The following is a 24,554-nucleotide window of genomic DNA, read 5'->3' as shown; positions in this document are numbered from 1 at the left end:
CTTGATATACATTAATGACTTACCATTCCACATTGATGAAGATGCAAAGTTAGTTCTTTTTGCTGATGATACAAGTATAGTAACAACATCCAAAAACCAAGAACTAAGTGATGTAATTGTAAATGTTGTTTTTCACAAAATTATTAAGTGGTTCTCAGCAAACGGACTCTCTTTAAATTTTGATAAAACACAGTATATACAGTTCCGTACAGTAAATGGCACAACTCCAGTAATAAATATAGACTTTGAACAGAAGTCTGTAGCTAAGGTAGAATTTTCAAAATTTTTAGGTGTGTCCATTGATGAGAGGTTAAACTGGAAGCAACACATTGATGGTCTGCTGAAACGTCTGAGTTTAGCTATGTATGCTATTAGGGTTATTGCAAATTTTGGTGATAAGAATCTCAGTAAATTAGCTTACTATGCCTACTTTCATTCACTGATTTCGTATGGCATCATATTCTGGGGTAATTCATCGTTGAGTAGAAAAGTATTCATTGCTCAAAAACGAGTAATCAGAATAATTGCTGGAGCCCACCCATGGTCATCCTGCAGTCATCTATTTAAGGATCCTCACAGTAACCTCACATTATATATATTCACTTATGAAATTTGTTGTTAATAATCCAACCCAGTTCAAAAGAAATAGCAGTGTGCATAGCTATAACACCAGGAGAAAGGATGATCTTCACTATGCAGGGTTACATCTGACTTTGGCACAGAAAGGGGCAAATTATGCTGCCACAAAAGTCTTTGGTCACCTACCAAACAGCATGGAAAGCCTGACAGATAGCCAACCAACATTTAAAAATAAATTAAAAGAATTTCTAGATGACAACTCCTTCTACTCATTGGCTGAATTTTTATATATAAATTAAGGAAAAAAAACCAACTTAAACATTAGTGTCATGCAATATTTTGTGTAATGTAATATATTGTACAGAAATCTTTTATTAACCTGACACGTTCCACATCATTACGAAGTGTCGTATTCATGATCTATGGAACAAGTATTAATCTAATCTTATTATATTTTCCTTGTATATTATCATTACCTATTTGAAATTTCTGAACATTTTTGTTTAATTCATCTTATTCCACCATGGTTCTACTATAGTTTATTTGAAATTGTCACATTCACTATAATATAGCTTCTTCATTCCGTTTAACATTGTATTTCCTTTTGCTTTCTTCATCCCTGCAATCTCTTTGGTTGTGTGTGTGGTTTTTTTTTCTTTTTTTCATCTCTCTCTCTCTCTCTCTCTCTCTCTCTCTCTCTCTCTCTCTCTCTCTCTCTCTCTCTCGTTTTCTCTCTCCCTGAATGTGCATCTTAACGAGTGTAATCAGCTAAAATTCAAAAGTAGTTTAGGACTATCACATATTGTCAAAATTCTTTATTATTTGATAATCGTAGTTGATTTCATTTTTAGTTCAATTTTGTCACTGTGTAGTCCATTTTTCCATTTGCTTTCTTCCAAAACAATGTGTAAAGGACAATCATGTTGTTCATCTTGGCAAATTCTACTAATGTTTGACTGCTTTCATCCCTGAAATCGTATTCTAAGTTTCGCGCAGAAGTTTTAATTTTTGTCCTGCTTTCCCATTAAAATCTTGGAACCTCTTTGTGGTAATGTGATCACATTTGGGTATAGATTTCCACGGAGTACCTTTTAAAGCAAGTCTTGCTGTTTTCTCTGAGATTCCTTCTACAATAAACCCTACACTTAAATTTCCTCCATGCTCTGTACTAAAATGTATGTTCCTGATTCTAATTATATGTGGTCTTCATCATCTTCACTGCAGTTCTGATGAGTACACTGTACCCCATCTGATCTTATTTAATTCTCCCATCTACACTAATCTCCCTTTGACTCCTAAATTTTTGCAATTTAATGACCTTAAATTAATAGTAGTAGAAGCAGTTGTGTTTCTAAGACAATAACATGAATTATCTATTTAAATAAACTTTGTGTAGCGAGGCATGAGTGCAGAAATGTCATCTTTTGGTAGTCAGGATACTTGGATGTTCACATAATTATGTGTAAGCTACAACCTCAGTGCTGCAACAATTGTGTTTTGACACAGAATATAATTTTAATGTTTCAACATTGTGAGTGCCTCATGCTGGGGAAGGTGTGGGCAAATCAAATTAAATTATCATCTCGTAAAATTCCTCATACAATCAAAGTTTGTGACTTGTCAATTTTAAGACTCTCATACAGACTAATAAACTAAACTAAGGTGACGTACATACATACATAAATATTACTTTACATGGTGATAATTTTTTTTAAATCTGTAGTTATACTATATATGGTGTTATTTTTTAGAGAAATACTATATTACGTGGCCATCATTCAAGAAATCTACACTATAATAGCATTTACCTTTAAAATATCTTTTGATGTTTCCTTCAGTATTTTTTTAGATTGGGGTCACTTTTCCCCTTGCAGATTTTATTTACAAATTTCATGCGCATGTAGCATGGAGTTTTTTCTTATAGTTCGAGTCTGTGGGTAGGTAGCATGTAACTTGCCCTACGTCTAGTCTCATACTGATGCAGGAAGCAGTGTCCTCAAAAAGTTGTGTGTTTTTCTTTGTGAAAGTGAGAATCTCATATACACACACAGACTAAGAATGCTGTCTACACAATCACCGTACAACATACTTTTACGTTTTTACATATCAAGGAATCTGACACAGCTTGCAGTGTCTAATTTTTTGTCTGTACAGCTTATCTCACTCTCACATCGTACTGGTTTTTCCATGGCGAAATGAGTAATTTCTGTTATTGCAAAGTTTAATTTCAAATTATTATTTTTACCCATGCTTCCATGTCCCCAAGTATGTGATCAGTGCAGTGAATTAAATCGTCATTGGTTTTACAGCAGACTATCACTGTTGAGTGAGCTGCATAGAGGATGGTGTCAGACTCAACCTGGCATGGCATATCATTAATCTAATACAAAAATAGTAGTGGTCATAATATTGAGCTTTGTGGGACACCTAATTCTGTGTGTTCCCAGCCAGAAAGGAATTTCTTGCCACTGTTATTAACAAGTACTATATGTTTTCTGTTTGCCAGATGTAATTTCCTTGAAAACCACGACTAGTCAGTGTTTGAAGAAGGCGGTAATGATTTACGGTGTTTGAAGGCTTTGGCAAGATCGCAAAAGATGCTCGACACACACATTCTATTATTGAGACAACTGCTAACTTCTGTTACCAATTCATTTGTTGCGTGGGTTGTGCTGGAGCCTTTCCTAAGACCCTACTGATTGCGTAAAATGATATTGTGGAATGATTGCGTAAAATGATATTGTGGAATGATTGCGTAAAATGATATTGTGGAATGAATTGTAATTTTCTGTCTGATCACATGCAGCTCTTTCAGATGTTTTTGAAAAAAGTTGGTAACAATGAGATTAGCTTGTAGTTTCTCCATTTCATCTTGTTTCCCCTTTTTATGGACTACCAGAACTTTGGCATATTTTAACCAATCTGGAAAACTTCCCTCTTCTAAAGACTGATTGCTTGTGAGGGAGAGTTGATGTGCAGTACTATGACGTATTGATTTTATTATTTTAATGGGAACCTCATACCAACCCAGTGAGTTGAAATTTTTTAGAGAAATTATGATTCTAATGACATCAGAGCTTCAAACAGGTGAAAACTTAAAACCCGAGAAATTTCTCTCTGCCATAATAGAAATTCTACTTGGTGGTGAGGAGGCACCAATTTTGTTACAATTAATGTAGAAATTATTGAAGGATTCACATATGGCACTGGAATCTGTAACTGCTTACCGTTTATCATTAGTTAGAGGGACATTTTCTCTCCATTCCACTGTCAACCTCACTTCTTATAACAGACCAAACAGCTTTGGATTGGTTTTTTGCATTTAAAATAATTTATTGATTGCAGTATGCTTTGCTAATTTGAGTATTTGTCAGATGTTTTCCTTTATGTGTTAACATATTTAAGAGATTCAGGATTTCTGTTAACTTTGCCTCCATATGCAGTTTCCTCTTCTTGATGCTAGACACATTATTCTTTTGTTACCCATGATATACTTTTATGAGACTCAGTTGCATCTGTTACAAAAGGAAAGCATTTATTGAATATGCTCATGAATTCGGTTGAAACGTTACTGTAGTTGTCACTTGTTGGAGAGTGTTTTCTGACTGACAATATGGTGAGGCTAAGATTTTTAATAAATAATAAATACTTCCACATTTTCTTGGCTGAAGTTCCTACATCTATTAGTTGTGTCACCTAAATTTAATTGTGGTAATGATACAAATAGTGCTACATGGTCTGATACTCCTAAATCTAAAGTAACTTTGATGTTGTAATCATAACTACTTACAATATTATCAATACATGTTGAAGTAGTTCTGTAACTCTTGTGCATTGGTTGAAATTTAGATTTAGTGCTTTTGTGGATATCAGAGTCTTTAAATGTGACGCAAGTTTGTCATTAATTCTTACATCTATGTTGAAGTCAGCACATGTAACTAGTTTCTTACACAGTACTCAATTTTTAATTTATGTAACAGAGTTCAAATTTACCTAAGAACACACAGTTTATATGGTACCCAGGGATGCCTGGAAGTTTGTCGATAAGATTGATATTTCCAGTTCTAACCCCATGTTCATTTAGACCTATTACCTTCACTGACTGTTTCATACTTTCGCATATCATAAAGCTTGATGATCATTCCTTCAGACAGACCTCCAATGTTCAAATGCGTAATGTAAGTACTACTGCATACATTATTGGGTAAAGACTCTTTAAAACTAGTTTGTTTACAGGGTAAAGGAACTTCCACTTGTGTATTGAATACTTCTTCTGTATTGTTGGTGTTGGACCAGATCCAGTTAAAATTGGCCCCTGTCACTAGTTTCCCTGTGTGTAGACAATTCAAGCGATGGCTTGTTTGCTTTTGCAGCTGCTTTCGTGCATTATTGTGTCAGAGCCTTGTTTATATTTGATGCTAGTCTCTTCTTACCAGAGTGATTCAAGTTTTGTCCATGCATTGTGAAACTAGCTTTTTCACAATTGTTGACATCAAGAAGTGTTATGTTTTGGAACAGAAGTGTTTTAATTTTTCATTCGTTCATCGAATTTCACTATTTACACAAGACCAGTCCACCAGATGAAACCACATGGGTAGATTCGTCACTATAACATTTATAGTCTGCAACTAAAAGATAGGAAGCAATTTTTTTTTTTAGAAATGCACTGGCCTCATTGCTGTAAACCTCGTTTGATCCCACTATGAGAACAACACAATCACTGTCAGTAGAAATGGCACATTGTTTTTCGACCCCACTAATCACGTTTTCAAACTTCACTCTATGCTTAACAAAAGCTGAGACACTCATATTTTGTTTTGCAGAGTCTGATACAAAGTTTGAAACATTGTGTACTGGGCTATCTCCAAATATTTGACTTCTATTTCATGATGCACTTGTTTTTGTGTTGCTGCAGAACAGTTCTTTGCAGATTCCCTGTGAGTTTTTGATGGTTCTCTTTTGCACATGATTTTAAGCACAGCATGCAGTCGTCTACATTTTCAGGTGCAAGCTTATTATCGGATGCATGTTGAATATATGTACAACAATGTTCCTTGTCTGCTATTGTTACACAGTCTTTTTCAAAGTTCTTCTTCCCCCCCACCCCCCCCCACCCCCCCCCTTTTTTTTTTAAAAAAGCACATTTCTTGGTTACAAGTGAGCTAAAAGTTTCGAAACACTTATTTTCATTTACTTTTAAACTATTACTGTTCCCCATAATTTCACATCTGTGTTATAAAGCAGCACATTTAATTTGCAACACTTCTGTATCACTTTGTAGAACTTGATTTATTGAGTCCTTGTCTCTGATAATGTTTATATACTTTTTTTCATGTGTTTCCATTACACAGGCATCATATGACTAAAGAGTAGTCCACAGTTACTAACTTTATTTTCCAACAGTTTTTGTGAAATCACTGTTTACAGCATTTTCACTGAATACCTTTCCTGACTTTCCGGTCACACAACGCACAATTACTACCACATTTTAATTAACTTTTCTTGGAGCAATTAACATTTACTAGTCTGATCAGCACCATCTTAAATCAACACAACTTGTAACTCTAAGTTTTTGGTTTCTTTAAACCCCATTGAACTGAAATGAGTTGCTTTTGCAAATTGAGCAATCAGAAGTAAAACCGATATCTTGTTAAGGAAATTATTATGTAGATGTCGGATAACTTAAAAATTTGTAACAACCCTCACACTCAGTGCAGCATATTATGTGAATCAGCTCACTCCACGATAAGTAGGACTCTGATTTTTATGATAGGGCATACAGTATTTGGTAAGACTGAGGTGTTATGAAAACTCGCATAATTGCTTGCTATGAAAGAACTAAATTAATTACTGTAATACGTTAGGTCATATTTATGCGTATATGGCCATTTCTCTATGATAGAGCAATTTCAGTAAGTAAATGGTCATATGCACGTTATTTTCACACTTTCAAGAAGTAAAGAACTTTTCTCACGGAACTTTTTACTTTTGTGTTAAATTTCTCGGAATTTTACTTCTCATTTTGTTTTCTGGAAAATGGTTCATAGCTACCTTCCTTCTCTATTTCATTTGAATCCAAAACATGGATTTAACCCTTCTGCAGCAGTGAGTTGGTGTAGCCTGCTGTTGTCAATTTCTAGAATTACTTCAAAAGAAACATGACAGCTGCTGTCACACACAAATGACTGAGAGTGAATATGATAACATTGAAATTACATTATGCTTGTAGTCATTTGATTTCACAGTTTACAGTAATTCTGATACAAATACATCATGTTTGTTCAGTTACCAAGGAATTTTGGAAGCTCAAGAGGAATAAATTGTTCAGTAACTCGCATATCAGTTTTTCCGTGGTAGGGTGACATTATTTTGAAATAGATAATCTATCAAAGAACTAAGTAAATATGAAAAATAAATCGTAAAGCTTGGTCCTTTTTAATATGTGTTACTCTTGAAGATAGAGCAATTCTGGCTGTGCCAGTAATGCTTTGAATAATGGCATAAGTGGCCAATTTCCTAGGCCCAGTATTCTTCTAAGTGGTCCGTCTCCAAAGTGGTAAATTATTCTAGACCCTGGACTGCAGGCAAATGTCTCATTGAGTTATTCAGTCTTGTTGAAGTGAGAAATGTTTGCAGTATAGCTCGTGGGAGGGAGAGTGTAAAGTGAAACAAAGCATGCAAGTAAAATTACAACAGTTGGTGCCTCAGTATGTTGAGAAAACATTTGTGACTGATAATAAAACACATATGGTAAACTGTGTGATATAAGAGTAACTGTGGAGAAAAACACAAATGTGAAATACAAAGGATTGCCTACTTGCAGCCAATGTCTGTTATTCCTTTGTGTCTAAGTGGGCATTGATTGAAATCGATGGAGGAAGTTAAAAATTTATGCTGGCTTGGGATTTGAATGCGGATCTCCTGTTTATTAGGCAGATGCTCTGATCACTAAGTCACCTGGACTCTGTGGTCATTGCATCTTCACGGACTACTCTAGCACGCCTCCTATCAGACCCAAATTCTCAACTTGTCCACATACTACTAATGTAGTGCCCCTTCCCTGCATCCTCATTACTTGCAGCATTTTGCTGATTCCAGTAAAAGTTGGAGCGTGGTGCGCATCCGCACTGAAAAAATCATTAGCCATCTTTTCCTTAATTATATGTGTGTGGCGTCTGTTCTTTTGACCATGTCCAAAGTAGATAATTTGGGTCTGATGGGAGACGTGCTAGATAGTGTAGTCCTTACATTTGTGATGACTACTCTGCCTGGATGGTTTAGTGGTCAGGGCATCTGCCTAGTATGCAGGAGATCCGGGTTCGAATCCTGGTCCCGCACAAATTTTCAACTTTCCCATTGATTTCAGTCAGTGCCCAGTTGCAGCCAGTACAATTCCTTCGTGTTTCAAGACTGCACCAAAGACAATGGGTTGCAAATGAAAGGAAATATGGGTATCAATTCATGAAACCAGACACCATATGGTGAGTAGCAACTATCCTTTTCATAATGTTATTGTGAGAAGTTCAGAAGAAGATGTTCCAGGTGAAAAATTCAGGGAACATTTAGAAGAAGTAAATTTTTCCACCATTAGTAAATTGTTTGGCAAATATATGGCTGCTATATGAACCAAATGCATTAAACATGACGGTGTACTACTCTTAGCAATGGATGCTGTGCCTTATACAGTGAAATATGCTGTTTCACTAAAATCATTATGTTGTAAAGTGATGTGTGTGACTTGCACAGAGTTGCAGAAGGGATTTGTAGTAAATTCAGTGGCATTGACAAATTTATGGGGTGTGTCAACCGCATTCATGTGTTGCAGTGTTTAAGTTGTTAGCTCCAGACATTTCCTCACTACCATCCACCATTTTAAAAAGATGGAGATCTGGATTGATGCCTGCAACTATTACCACCAGAACTTCGGTGTTGTGAAAAGCATCATTGATTCATTCGGTAGCAGTGAAGCAGCTTGAATTCCCTTTGCCCAAGGGTCAATGTCTACTGCTGATATTTCAGACTAACTTTTTTATGTAATTTCAAATTTTGGATTAATTCCTGCTGCCATAACTGCTTTGGAGCAATCAGAAGTGATACTAGTGAAACCAGTAAAACATATGAAAAAATTGTGAATAAATAAGAAGCTGTTTGCAGTAATGTGAGAGAAGAATTTTCAAAGAAAATGCAATAGGTGTTGAAAAGAAAAAAAAGTGTAATCATACACTTTGTCCCACTTCACTGCTTTTGTTGGGTAAAAAGAACTGCCTTAATCACTTAGATCTAGATTCAAATTATTTTGTCAAATTTAAATATGCCGCTCTTGAGGCATGTAACTTGGAATCCTAAGTGAAGTAGCTTATTATTAATGAGCAAGTGATATGATGAACATTATACGTAGAGCAAAGAAGTTTAGTATGTTTTCATTCTATTAACTTGCAACAGGCTCTGGTTGTGAAATTTATGTAAGGGTATGGAACGACTCTTTATTTCATGCTGTTGCGGAAGGGTGAAGTCCATGTTATGGAGTCAAATGAAATAGGGAAGAAAGGTAGGTATGTGCCAGTTTTCCAGAAAACAAAATGAGGTGTGCAATTCTGAGAAATTTAACACAAAAGGAAAAGTTCTGTGAGAAAAGATCTTTACTTCTTAAGAGTGAAAATATGTGTATATGACCATACATTTTGTGTAAGTCATTTTGCAATTTGTTTCGATCATCCGACTATTATTTGTTTGTAAATGACAACATTATCTGCAAACAATCTTAACAAGGACCTCCTGCAATGGAAGGTCACAAGTTCAATCTTCAGTAAGACTCATTTGAAAGAGTTGTGTTAAAAATTATGACAGGTAAAATATTAGCTGCTAATGACACACCATGCACATCAGGAAGGCGACAGAGAGTGAGTGTATGGGAGGTACAGAGAATTACCTTCTGTGGGATTGTATGTAAAGGATGTCACAAAGGGTGGATAGTGTCGACATTCAAGAAATGTTCAAAACCAACCATTAACTTGCACCATGAACACTAAATGAAAAATGGCACGTCCCAGTGATCACAAAGGTTCATACCATCACGATTGAAGGTGACCTTCTTGAGAATTACAAATCGTGCAGGATGTTCAGCTAGGTAGCCACTCTTAAACAATACATATAGAATCATATTGGTGTAATGGATATGGAATTTGATGGTGTGCAACAGAATGCCAAACATTCCACCGTGTAGCTATCCTTTAAGGCATAGGTTCAGATAGTGCAATAATGTTTTATAGGCATGGAGAAAGCAAATGTCCAGAGGGTGAATTTGTCCAGTGGTTTCAGGTGGTATGAATTGCAATGTCTCACCCTTTTCAGGAGGGATAGTTTGCTCTAAAGGAGTAAGTGTCTTACACACAGACCAGGAATCGATCTTGCTGTGATGTAAATACTCCCTACTGCCCTCACTAGATCACACATACATGAGAAAGAATTGTAGGTGGCAGAGCACCTCTAACTTCTCGCAGCACAATAAACAACTTTCCAGCCAATTTACCATTGAGATTAACAGTCTGCATAATTTTATACGACATTCGTGTGGCATTGGTGTTAGTTTATCTTGATATAACTCCATTTGTATCTCTAATTTTCAGGACTCCTTCCATATGCATTTTCTCATCAAATCCCAGTCAGTCTGAGTTGAAAACAAATTCCTTACAGTATGATCGGATAAGTTTGTTTATTGCATCAACAAATTTTTGGGCAAATTCCGCAGTTTGCTGTGCATCATCAAATTGATACTTCGTTTGAAATTTCGTTACCTTACATCTTCCAATTCTGTCGCATTGTTTGAAATTACGCAACCATCTACTGCTTCCCTTAAAATCACTGTAATCTATGTCAGGCACAACCCAGTAGGTCACCATCATTCTGCATCCTGTAAATTGTATTGAGCATCCTTGAAATTTGCAAACACCAGTTTTTGTAACAAGTGCGCCTTGTTCTCCCGTGAATATGCCCTACATGGTCATACTGCTGCAGAATTATTCGAATTCTGTTAATAATTCTTTTTTTACTGTGCTGCAGATAATCTTCCAAATTATGTTTAGTACATGCTGCTTGGGCAACAATTGCCCTTTACTACATTACACTGGAGATAGGATTTGTGGTTTCCTGTCTGACAAGGATGATGAGCTACACGGCTTGACACCTGTTTCAGTATTGCTTTCACTTTTAAGCATGTACTGCCATCATTGTATTCTTTATGTACATTGCCCGCACTGTTGAGCATATACGACACCCAAGGTTCCACTTACATTGCGGAAATGCTAATGTTTCATCTGACATTCCTTTCTCACTCTGCAAAATTCCTTGGGTTCCTTTCTGACGAAGTGTCAACTTCAGCAACTGCTGTTCTCGATTAATGCAATGTTTGCTTTGTTTATCGTTGCTATTGCTCAGATTTGCATCAGTACCATTAGCACTGTTGTGATTTACTAGTTAACTAAACAGTTCAGCTGTGCTCCTTAGCCTCGTGCTGTGCTCACCATTGGATACATCAAGTCCCGCCCCCTGTTGCCCTTTGCAGCCATTATTGTGGTTGCATGGTAGACAATGTGGGGGGAGTGTTGGAAGCCGTAAACATCATTGACCTTTTGTGAACTCGCACTCAAGGAGTTCCTTGTAAGAGTGTTACTCAGATTCTCCTCAATCATTTATGTAGATCGGGAATAGCGGAGGGCCTATAACACTGGCTTGAGAACAACAAATATTAATGTTGTTTCAATTGATGAATTTGTCAATTACTGAGAGACAGATACAGCTCATTTTATATGCATTTGGCATCCTTTCAATAGCAAATGCCACATTGCGGCACACTCGTGTCCAACCACAGGCTTGATAGTATCCATACCACCCTTGGACATGAAAAGCTGATTTGCTAACCTCAGCTAATCTAATCTCCACGACCCGAGCAAAAACTGACAAGAGATTGGATGCGCCATGATGCAACTGTTGGGTATGCTATTGGGCGAGCTCTGGTGGCTGTGTCTGACAACTGTTGTTGGTGCCACTGTGAACGCAGCCGAACTACAGAGAGGATTTGCTTTTTACATTGGACAAGCAACAGTTACACATAGGGAACAGTGCTTTAAAATCAATTAAAGCAGCAATGTATCTGAGTGTCTCCAGTGCTGAGTTAATACTTTATGCCCACCAGTAAAGTGATATGAAATTATCTTACATTTGACTCTATGTGACTTAGTCATTTAACATTCATTCGTAGTCTGTGTTCAGCTGCTGGGATGGTTGCTTTAAAAAAAGCAAGCCTGATTTCCTTCCCCAAACTGAGCTGGTTTTCTGCCACTGACTGCTCGCCCCACTCTCTCTCTCTCTCTCTCTCTCTCTCTCTCTCTCTCTCTCTCTCTCTCTCCCTCCCCGCCCCCCCCCCCCTCCCTCCCTCTCCCCACCTCTCTACCTCTACCATGTTAAGTAAACATAAATTACTGGCTAATTTATATGATTTATGGAGACAGTGTTAGTAAAGAAATTATGTTAATGTGGGGCATGTTGTTCTGAGATGGTTAGACTTGTCTGGTCACTTTAAGTGGCGTGTTTTAAATATGAAAACTGTTCGCAATTTGTTGATAGTGAAGTGAAACTGATCTCTGACTAGTGTTTTGTTTTTAAAAGTAGTCTTGTGTTATTATTAAGCATTATCTTATCTTCATATCTGCTTTTATCTTGTGTAATTATAAGCTGATCTGATCAGTGTGGCACGTGTATGTTGTTAACAAATCATAGCTTTACAATAGTCTGCACCATCATATTCCTCAGTAATTATTTTATTTGGTAACCTAGTATTCCTTTGTAACTGATGTCGTATGTGTTGTTTATAGGCAACAAAAATTAGCATACCGTATGCAAAAGAGTCAAAAAAAGTTGACATGGCAAGGCTGAAGGCCACAATGTGGTCTATTCTTGAACAAGTAAGTGTGTTTCAGTGATAAATTAATACAATGTATCTTATTTGCATGACTGTAATCTAAGGATGTGTGTGAATTATGTGGTGCTTTTATTATCCTTTTAGCTATTCATATTTCCTTGTGAAAATTCTTGATATTTGTTCATGGCTGCTTCTGGACACATTTTCTTCATTGAAGGAAATAATCCTAGTGTAATCCTAACTTCTGGCATATTCCTTGCTGCTTTAATTAAATATGCAATTCTGCTTTTTGTTTAGAAAATAGAAAATAACAGTGGTTTGTTAGTCCCTCTGCCTCACACGGCCACCTCGGTCTTGCCTTTCCATATAGTGTTTATTAGTTTTTCTTAATTCTGTGCAGTCATTTTGCTAAGCTGCATTTTGTACTAAGAGCTGCCTTTGATAGGGGATCTTCATTTCTTTGGCTTCTTAGAGCTCATTCATACCCTATATTTACAGAGAGGTAGTCTGTTTAGCTGCAGCCAAGTAATTTTGCAGTAATGTTTGGGCTTTGTATTGGAGAATAAGCTGAATGGCTATGCTACATTTGAGGTGTTGGTCCTTCATGTGAAAACCTTGGTCCTGGGTGTTCTCCGTATCCACTTATTTGTAGTCCGTGAGACAAACAATCGGTATTCACAGTTCACACTGCCAGGTGGCAAAGTTGCCTGATGTGGCTTGGTTGCTATTACCCATGTATTGTAGTGGTAAAAACAAAAATTGTGACAACATTCAGGTCATATTTGTATGTGTAAATTTAACTACAGTTATTAGTTGTAATATATATACACTAGAAAAACTGGAAATAACTGTGCAGTCTGTAGTACACTGAAATACCTTAGTTATATATTGTACATCGTCATAGAAATGTGCACCGTTGTTTCATTCTTGTCGATTATTCACAGTTTGTGTTTTAATTGTTAAGTATTTCCATTATTAACTTGCTGTGCAACAAGTGGCAGAATAATTTGTCAGTTGGCAGCATGCTCTCCTCTTAAATTGGCATTAATCAGTTTCATCTAGCTACAAATCTGCATCATCATGCAACATCTGTACTTTCCATTTATGGTTTTCTTCCATTATTTACTCATGTTTTAAGTTTTGGCATAATGTGAAAACTGAATTATATGAAATTACACATAATGATTATAATTATTTATTGCATCAAGGTAGCCTTATAATTAAAATGCTCACGTTACCTGTTTCGGGAACAGCATGATGAAGCTGATAGTGGATTAATCACACACGAAGAGAGTAATAAATTACTAGGACCAGTAATGTAATTGTAATCATTGGAATAACTAAGTTCCTGAAGCCCATGTCTTTCTGCATTGTGTGAAGTGAAAATTTGGTCTCTTACAAATAGTTATACACTGAGGTGACAAATGTCATCGGATAGCAATGCGCACATGTACTGATGGTGATATAGTATTGTGTACACAAAGTTTAAAAGGACAGTGTGTCGGTGGAGTTCTCATATGTACTTAGGTGGTTCGTGTGGAAATATTTCCAACATGATTATAGCCGCATGACAGAAATTAACAGATCTTGAAAGCGGGTTGATAATTTGAGTAAGATGCATGGAACATTCAGTTTTGGAAATTGTTACAGAATTCAGTACTCAGGGATTCATAGGTCATGAGTGTGCCAGAATACCAAATTTCAGGCATTCCCTCTCAGCATGGACAACGCACTGGCTGATGACAGGATCGACGTTTGCATTAAGTTGTCAGTGCTAACAGGCAAGCAACACTGCATGTAATAGCCACGGAAATCAAGGTGGGATTTACTATGAACATATCGATTTGGACAGTCTGGTGAAATTTGGTGTTAATGGGCTATGGCATCAGAAGACTGATGTGAGTACCTTTGCTAATAACACTACATCATGTGCAGCACCTCTCCTTGGGTGACCAATTGGTTGTACTCCAGATGACTGGAAAACTGTGGCCTTGTCAGATGACTCCCGATATCATTTGGTAAGAGCTGATGGTAGCATTACTATGTGGTGCAGACCCTATGAAGCCATGGACCCAAGTTGCCATCAAGGTATTGTGCAAGGTGGTGGTGGCTCCATAATGGTGAGGGCTGTGTTTTAATGGAATGGACTGGGTCCTCTGGTCCAACTGAACTGATCATTGACTGGAAATGGTTATGTTCGCGTACTTCAGCTACTTGAAGACGATTTGCAGCCATTCATGGACTTAATGTTCCAAAACAGTTGTGGAATTTTTATGGATGACAATGTGCAAAGTCGTCGGGCCCGAATTGTTTGCGGTTGGTTTGAAGAACATTGTGGACAATTGGAGCGGATGATTTGGCCCCCCATCAAACATTTGTCGGACATAATTGGAAGTTCAGTTCATACACAAAATCCTGCACCAGCGACACGTCCACAGTTGTGCCCAATGACTCGTTGAGTCCATGCCACGTCGAGCTGCTGCACTATGCAGGACAAAAGGAGGTCTGACATGATATTACGAGCTATCCCATGACTTTTGTCACCTCTGTGTAAATATATCAGTGAATAGCATCTTCAGAAAATCATCCAAAGCTGTCACTTGCTTTTTTTCGATTGCTCTTTTCACGGTGTATGCAGCCTCGATGTGCCATCTCATCACAATCTATGTTCTACTGTTCTTTCCTTTTTGTTGAAACAGTGTTTTTGCTTACTGTCTAGCAATCCTCTTGAGAACCTCAGCAATCGGAAATAAGAACTCACGTTTGTCCTTTTCATATGAGAAATACTACCTTACTTAACACTGGAGTTGGGAGCTTTTTTCATTTGTTTCATTTGTTTTGGAATTGCACTACTTGTGTCTCTGGACATGGTTTGAAATTACATGGGAGTGAGTAAACACAGAAAGCACAGACTATGAACTAGACTTCCAGTTGAACAAAGCAAAAAGACAGCACCAGTTACACTCAAGAAACCCACTACTACGTTTACTTTTGCAGCGTAGCAGTTTGACTGATGCTACCGACTGAAGCCTTGTTGGCTGGCTTCCCATGATTACTAGGCAACAAAACACCACCACTGAGCTGTTAGTACGGAAGACTCATCTCCCAAAGTATACGTAGTGAAATTACTTTTGTCCACTTAATTTTTGCTGATGCTACAGGTAACTCTAAGGATGCTGAATTGAGCCAATTATAAATTTAATTCTCTCCAAGGAACTGTAAAAACTAAATTTTGCATTTGGGCCTTGAGATGATTGATTTGTTATATTGATAAAGGCTGTGCCTGTGTAATTACAAAGGCTTGCGAGATTTAGACTGTTGTTTTGTCAGGTTCCTATTCCTGTGGCCCATTCTGATCCCATTTGTAACCCCTGTGTTGTGTACCTCATTCCGTCACAGGGTTTAGACATTCCCTAGTATGCTATTGAAGAACAGAAACAAAACCTCGCCTCACTAGTTAACAGTTGTACTGGTGTTGTGTGTGTTTGCATGTGTTCGATAATTTCTGTTATCATTTGTCATTGTGCAGTTTGATCAGTACAAAGATGTGGACCACACTGACGTTAGTGAAGATAGTGATGAATTAATTCTCGAGGTTCTGTCATGAGATAAAATATTTTATGTTCATTATCTGCTTATAAGCAACCTTTCTGGAATCTTGTCAAATGTTGTGGTTTAGTGGTTAAGATAGTAAATTGCCATTTAGGATGAGGGTGGTTTGAATCTCCACTGGGCATTCAGATTCAGGTTTTCTGTGGCTTTTCTGTGTTGTTTAAGGTGACTACTGAGAGGCTTCTTTTGAAAAGGATATGGCTTCTTTTGAAAAGGATGTGGCCAGTTCCTTGCCTCCCCTTTCCATTGTAAGGCTCATGCCTTTTCTGTGTGTGAATAAACAAGTGAACAGTCATCTAGACATAAACTGCCCAATGTCATTGAACCCTTTCAGGTCACTACATGTAAGTTCACTCTGCATTCGTGAGTTATATTGTAGCACACAACAGTGCATTGTGGCACAAAACAGAAATGAACACTGGTTTCTGAATTAGTTTATTCGATAATGCAGATGACGGCACACCTTATGATAACGTGTAAATACACCCGGAGATGATGATACAAAGTCTGTAGAATAACAATGTGTCCAAATCTTGAGGGCTGTAGGACAACTAACAGTTAAAAGCATAGTGTAAAATTAACCCGTGTCAGCCTAAATATAGGCAAGTGTAGTTGTCTCTGGTGTTGGTGTCGCTAATTTTCTGTCAGCGCATGCTGCCAGTGTTGTGGACTCGAGCTGGAGGCCGATGTTGAAGCCTCTGGTGTCAGTCCCCACGTTTGTGTCTACTGAGCCTTTAGCACTTGAAGTAATGTCTGTAGCATGCCAACACTAAGAGTTGCTTGTGCAGCTGGCTTAGTCTACTGATTTGGAGCACGGGGCATGGCAAAAACTAGTGGCAACTTTTGGTTTACAACACCCCTCTCCTCTCTGGGTGAAGGGAGGGGGGGGAGGGGCACAAGGGGCCTCATATTGTGTCGAGCAGAGAGCAAGGTATGTGGTCCCTCTCTTCTCAGCCTATGGCGCAGGCTCGCGGTGCCTCCAGTATTTCGGCACGTGATTGTAAGGCTGAGTGTGCCCAGTCAATGATGACAGTTCTGGGTGTGCAGTGGCAGAAAATGGCTGAGACAGCTGCAACCGGAGACATCGTCATGATGATGATGATTGGGCTCCACAGTGGTTGCCACTCCTCTGGTGCACTCTCTGGTGATGTCCTTGGCTGCAGTAACTTGACCTGAATTGGCGATCTGCCCTGTGATGGGAAACTGGAAGTGAAGCAGGTCTGTCACCCTGTTGCTGCGGTGGCTTGGTACAGCTGACTGTGGAATTAGAGGGGGTGGTTGGAGGAGGATGGGGGAGTGGTCTCGAGAATGAACTCTTCTTCCACTGAAGGGTGGGAAAACGGGGAGCAGCGAAAGGATTGCTGAGAAAAATAATGGGAGGGGGTTGCAGTTGTAAAACCAGATCTGGTGTTGTGGAGGGGGGGGATGTCATCTCTGGCATAAAGTGTAAAAACACGTTGCCCCTTTGATGACATGGTGGCTGTGAACCACTGATCAGCTGAACCTCCTGCCCCACACCCATGTGCCAGGCCGAAACATTGAAGAGTGAGGAGGAACTTGAAGGCTGGGTGTAGGCAGCAGTAAATGGAGAAGATAACGGGCTTGACATCCAGCTGATGGTGTCTCCCATGTCGTCAGTGAAAGCATCTTAGGCATCTGATCTCTGCCCAATATTGCTGACCGCTGACTGCTGTTAACATCTGCAGCAGGTCCTTGATTGTGAAAATCTTTGACAGCTACGCCACTGTGTATTTTGCAGTAGTTGTATGGCAGTTAATGGGAATCTGGAAAAAGCATCTGATGATGAGCCACGTGGTATTCTGAAACGGGCCTGCAAAATTGAGGTGCACTCATTCACATGGTTTGGTGGGGGATTGGCCATGGTCAGTAAACCTGACATGGGGTCACCTGCTGTTTCACGCGTCTCCTACATTGACAGACTATGCGCTATATTCCCAGTCGGTGCGTGGCCAATAAGCACGGTGCCAGTGGCAGATGGGAAAGAGCATCTGTGCTTTAGTACTGGGTTGTGCTTCTGCAGTGGATTTCATATCTACATCTTGAGGGGAACTGGGCGCAGTGCTGGAGCCTATGAGCAGTACAATCTGGGACATGAGCTGCTGGGTTGAAGAACAGGCTCGACAACTTGGGGTCTGTTACCAGGTGAAACTTGGCGCCATATAGAAATATGAAATTTCTTCAAAGCAAATGTAGTTGCCAGTGTTACTTTCTCAAGTTGAGAGTATTTCATGTCCGCAGGGGTGAGTGTTTTGGAAATGCAAACAAAGGGATGCCTTCAACCATCATTATCTTAGTGAGCAAGGACTGCCCCTACCCTGTGGTCCAATATGTCTTTCGCTACCACTGTCTGCTTCGCTGCTTGGAATGTCCCAAAATGAGTTGGAGAGTACACACTGTTTGAGCTCTATGAATGCCTTTTCACATGTGGTGGACCACATGGAAGCTACTCCTTTCTTACACAAGTGATGTAACAGGTGAGCTATCAGAAATGCAGCCGGAATGAATTTTCCGTAATATGTAATCTTTCCCAGAAAAGGGTGGATATGGCTGAGGTTTGCAGGCCAAGATCTGGATGCAGTTGCTTCAATGTAGTTCCATCTTGGTAAAATACCTTCATGAGAATTGACATAGACTAAGTACTCCCCTGAAGGCAAAAAGAAAAAAAATGCATTTGCTGAGATTGCACTTTAATTCTGAATTCTGCAAAATGAAAGAAAGTGACTTCAGAATTGCTAAATACTGCTCGGTGGAACTTACCATGACGACAGTGTCATCCAAATAGTTAATTTAACCAGGCACATTTTGAAGCAGCTGTTCCAGGTACCTCTGGAAAATTGCAGGGGCACTGGAAACCCCAAAATCCAACCACTTACAGTTGTATAAACTGTGTGATGTGGTGACCACTAAAATTTTCTGTGAACATTTATCTAATGGGAGCTGTAAGTACGCCTTGGTGATGTCAGTTTTGGAGAAGTGTCCGAATCCCAACTTCATTTATAGTTCTTCAGACTGTGGAAAGGGGTACATGCCTGCTTCAGTTTGAGCATTCACTGTGACCTTAAAGTCCCTGTTAAGTCTGAGTTTGTAGGATAGCTTTCTGGCAATAACGAGGGGAGGAGCCTAGTGACTTAATGTGATAGGTTCTGTCATATCCAATTCCTTCAATCTGTCTAATTTGTCATTGACGTGGCCGCAGTGCACCAGTAGAACAGGCTGGTGCAGAAAAAGCATAGAAATTCTTCTCTTTTCCTAGACCAAAAGAAAAAGTTGGGGGAATTCTGTGCAGAGCATGTCCAGTTGCTGAGGAACATTTGAGAGGCCTGATTTACTGTCTCATTGACATAAAATCCTAAACACATAAATGCATCCAGACCAAAAATATTTTCAGTATGAGCTCAGTTTACAAATAAGAAAGTTATTTACATTGTTCATTTTTGTAAATGGCTTCTATGGTGGACTGACCTTTCAATGGAATACATTCCTATTATAATAAGACAAACTATCGAACTGATTGTAAATATGTTTGAAAATGATGAGACTTGTGGCAGCACACATATCGACTTGAAAATTTACTGGCTCGCCAGGCACCCACAGTAAAATCAGTAGTTCATAGGAGGATCTTCCCTGGATGGGTGGTGCAGAACATATAACATTAATGTCCATTTGTCGTGATGATTGTGAAGTGGGAATAGCCACCCAACATGCAGATGTGAGGTGACCCTGTCATACCCATTTAGTGCAATCTGCCCACCAGAATAGCCAGTTGTCTCTAGCATGCTTCTGAAAACAGTCCAGGCAGGATGGCTAAGACTTGCGCAATTGGGGGCATGAAACCCATTGTTTAAGTCTCGAGGAAAGTGCGCGTCGCTGTTTTTTCACTGTCATGCGAAGTCACCACTGGCTGCCAAATTTACCACATTTCTGATCTTGCTGTTTACCACAGCAGTGTCTGCCCCCATGATTCTAAGTTGTGGCCCACTGCTCCTACATAGACATCTACAGCGATATGCCGCAGTCCACCTTACAGCTTGTATGACATTTATCAGATGCTGCACAGATGATCACATCTCTCTAATCATAACATCTGCATCAGATTCTTTGGTGTTTGGTGTAAAAAACTTGCTTCGCCGACTTAGCCCCTGGAGTTCAGCTGTCTAAGCTCATTGAGATTGACCGGGTTGCTTGTGACATTGGTAAAACTCAAGGCAAGCAGAAATCACATGAGTGTCTTTTGTTAATAAGTTCTTAATAAAGAACAAATTTCTTCGAAAGTGTTTAGTCGGGTTCCATCAGAGGGACTGATAAGTTCTTGGCAGAATCCACGATAAGATGATTTAGCAATATCATGTTTTTTACCTAAAACACTATAAAGTACTGCCTCAGCTGTTCTTTGTATGCGCCCCAGTTTCATATTTTTCTGTGCATCACGTGAACAGTGAAGGATTGACTGTCTGCTGCTGCAGTGGCCTGGACAGAAGATCTTCCACACTCCTGTGACTTTGCACTTGTTGAACCATGAGCTGCTGCATAACAGTGGCAGGAGATTGTTTGCCCATGTTGACTGGGAAGGAGGAAACGCTAGTGGCTGTTCAACACACAGTCCGCAGTTCACCGAAAAGTTTGCTGTCATAAGGCAGCAGCAAAGAGCCAAAATTTGCATGTGGTTTGTCCTAGTTAGAGTGATAGAACAAGGGCAAGTTCAGTCTGTAGATGCCATTTGTGTTGTGGCATGCAACACACACACACACACACACACACACACACACACACACACACACACTGGTTTTTCAATTCCTTTGTTTGATATAGCACACAATGGCACAATTTGCAGTAACATGGAACTATTTCTGGAGGTCATAAAGTGTCTGTAGCTTGACATATGCAAATCTCGAGGGTTGCACATAGCTAACAGTTGACAGCGTGGGGGTGTAAACTGATCCTGGGAGGCTTGCGTTGGCCTAGATATGGGCAAGTGTTAGATGTCGCCGGTGTTGGCACTAGTTTTGAGTTGGTGAGTGCAGCCGATGTAGACTTGTGCTGGTGGTCAGTGGCGGTCCTCACATCCGCAGCTAGCGAGCCTTAGGTCAGTGCATGAAGTAACGTCTGTAGCATGCTGGCGTGAAGAGTTGCTCTTGGTACCAATGTGGAGTGCGGCAGATGGTGAAAGGTAATGGTAACTGTGGAATTACCACAGTAGGAAGTTCTGCAATGGGATTTACTTGGCCTTGTGTGGCCAAAATGGAAATTGCTGTATTAAATAATCATAACAGGTTGAAAAAGTGGTATTCTAAGTACCTGAATTGAGCTAAGTGTCACTCAAAATTATATACCTGGTTGATTGGTGTGTACAACCATTCATTATATCCAAAACTGATGGTACAGTTTCCCCAGATCATTCTGTAACCTTGGAGTGGAAACTAAAGTAAACACTCCAACCCACTGTAAAATTCTGTGACCCAGATGTCTGGTGTTTTGGTCCTGAGAAGAACTGTTGTGATGTAGTTGCACATTCATGTTTAAGCCAGGAGGTCTGTAATAGATAGATCAGGCTGCCAGGTTTGATGATCATTTAGTAGCACTCATGTGTACAGCTAAAGGAATGCTGTGGGCACGAATATCGTCATAGATCTAATACAATACCAGAAGGCATGGAATTACTGTAACGTCATTGGCTGACAATAAGCAGGATTCGCACAGTCCATGGCATTTGTACAGAAAGGCCCCACTGATGGGAAATTACTTCATCTTTTCAGTCTGATTGTGACGCTGAACATTGTACTATGAAACACATAGTAACAAGCTGTAGTAGATGAGCTTGCCCTGGAAATCTAGATTATTTCTTTCAAATGGCAGAGGCAGCCCTTGAATGGATTGAGAAGTCTAAGTATTAATTTGTAGATTTAGTATTTTAGTTCTGTTTATTGTATAAAATTATACATTTCATTTATGTTAGTTGCACTTTGGTTTATATTACCATACACTAAATAAATAATCCTTTCCAAACTCTCTTCTACATGTCAAAATAACAGGTGACAATCCAACAACATAAATGCTGCAAATAACACTTGTAATCTTCCTGTAGCCTTTTTCCTTTATCTGAGAGGTTAGTCACGTGTAATAGGTTATAACCATACTGAAATTTGTACAGAAAATTAAAGCATTTGTTATTTCATATGAAGCACTTGCCCTCTAACTCTCCCGCACACCTGTGGCACAGAGCATTCTCAACTGTTTTTGTTACCTTTAATTAATGACACTTTAATTTTATTTACCATATTTAATTTTTTTTTTTCAGTTTTCAGTGTGTAATTCTGATAAACAAAATGGCAAACTGAATGAGATGGTGGGTGTACTCAGCAAACCAGAAGGAACTGTAACCCATTTCAGTAAATTGTTATCTGAAACAAAGGCTACCTGGCCTGATGATACAAAGGCTGAACTGAGTTTTGCTATTGTATTTCAGGCACTTCTCCATTTGACAAATGAAAAGAAAATGCACTTAAAGTCAAATGATGATTTAAGTGATGCGATTATATTTTGCCCTAAGAGTTCCTGTAATATTTAATGGAAGGAAATGAGAAGCATTCATAGGTTCTCTTCTTTGGCAACTGATTTTTGTTAACAGGTGTCTCAGCGTTTTCATCAATTCAAAGAAATAATGGTTGCAAAGAAACTAGATCTTACCAGGAACACAAGGTGTACACAATTTGTTAATCTAAATAAGATTAAAACACATTGTTAATTTGTAAGTGTTTTAGAAATGATGATGATTATTTGAAAGCCTGGAATCTACTCTGAATACATGTGATGGAGAAAGGTGTGTAATCCACCTTAGTTTAAGTTAGTTAAATCAGATCTCGTAACTCAGTTGTTTAACTGTCTACTATGCAGTTATGTAAAAATGTATGTTACTTGAAATTGCAGAGATTTTCAACAGAAAGCATTATTCTTTTATATAATATGGAATTGATAGTTACTTTTACACATTCTTTAAATGTTTAATAGTGTGCAGGGTTGAAAAATTGAAGATTGTTGTGTAGTTTCATCAAGTACACGTAGATACTCTTTAATATTGTTGAGTTTATTGTATTATAAATTCTGTTTTAATGGGATTTAGACTACATATGAATTATTGTATCACTATTAAAATAATTTTAAGTTCAGTCAGTGTAAACTTTCATAGCTAGTGTTCAAACTTCCAGATTGAGAGACAATGGTCATACATGAAACTATTTCATGACATTTTGTCCACTGCAGTTGGAGACAAAACATCAGGGAATAGTTTCATATATTCTGTCAGACCAGATATTTTAACTGAAGAAGTTTACATTGTTAGTGATAAGTCTTTGTAACATTTTCTAAAGGACAAACTGTTCAGTGACAAAATCCACTGTTGCAGCTTTAGACATGTGGCCATTACCAAGTAGAGTACTGCAAAAATTGTGCTTTAGCAAAAGTCAAAACTTCAATATATATGCACACTCACACGTGTCAATATGCTTTGAAGCTTGTTTTTCCTTGAAATACTGATATTGAAACAATTTCATAATCTAACGACAGATGGCATGAAAATGTTACGATACTTAATATAATTCTCGTTGAAGTTTCCGTTTTTATCAGACTATGATATTAGAAGTAATTTATAAATTCAACAAGATGTTTGTAGAGTATTTTTATATATTTATGTAATCAGAGCTATAATTTTAAGTTAACTTTCTAATCAGTGAGATAACTATTAAATAAATTTAAAAACAAATATACAGTGTTTTAATCTACTGCACAGTGCAATGAGTCTCTTTGATAATTTATGTTCAACACCAACAGATAATTCTTTCTCTGTATTTGTGTTGTGTCCTGTACATGTTGGTAGAGTGTGATGCAGATATGAAAAATATGTACTCAGTGATAAATTAAATAAAATTAGATTTTATAGAACTTACATGTTAAATATCGTACATGGGGTATTAAGCCCACATAACTTGTCAGCTGCCACTTTCATCACAGCCATTTCTGATTGACATACATGCATCTGTACAAAGGTTTATTAAAACTGCGTGCTGGACCGAGACTCGAATTCAGGACCTTTGCCTTTTGCGGGCAAGTGCTCTACCATCTGAGCTACCCAAGCACGACTCACAACCTGTCCTCACAGCTTCAATTCTGCCAATACCTTGTCTCCTACCTTCCAAACTTCACAGAATCTCTTCTGCAAACCTTGCAGAACTAGCATTCCTGGAAGGAAGGATATTGTGGAGACGTGGCTTAGCCACAGTCTGGGGGATGTTTCCAGGAGGAGATTTTCGCTTTGCAGTGGAGTGTCCGCTGATATGAAACTTCCTGGCAGATTTAAAACTGTGTGCCCGATCGAGACTTGAACTCGGGACCTTTGCCTTTCGCGGGCAAATGCTCTTGCTCACGAAAGGCA

General features: G+C 38.6%; 1 protein-coding gene across 1 annotated transcript in view; it reads left to right on the top strand.

Moving 5' to 3' along the window:
• Positions 1-24,064, top strand: part of LOC126469748 (condensin complex subunit 2-like) — a 194,840-nt gene extending 170,776 nt beyond the window's left edge. Inside the window, exons 11-12 of the mRNA XM_050096962.1 lie at positions 12,450-12,539; positions 22,425-24,064. Coding sequence (XP_049952919.1) covers positions 12,450-12,539; positions 22,425-22,694 — 360 coding nt within the window. The 3' untranslated portion in view covers positions 22,695-24,064. The remainder of the gene's footprint in view (positions 1-12,449; positions 12,540-22,424) is intronic.
• Positions 24,065-24,554: the final 490 nt, after the last annotated feature.

The sequence above is a fragment of the Schistocerca serialis genome, chromosome 3 (genome assembly GCF_023864345.2).
Source record: "Schistocerca serialis cubense isolate TAMUIC-IGC-003099 chromosome 3, iqSchSeri2.2, whole genome shotgun sequence".
NCBI classification, from domain to species: domain Eukaryota; kingdom Metazoa; phylum Arthropoda; class Insecta; order Orthoptera; family Acrididae; genus Schistocerca; species Schistocerca serialis.
Note: the sequence above shows the minus strand (reverse complement) of the source record. Positions and strands in the feature narration are given on the sequence as shown.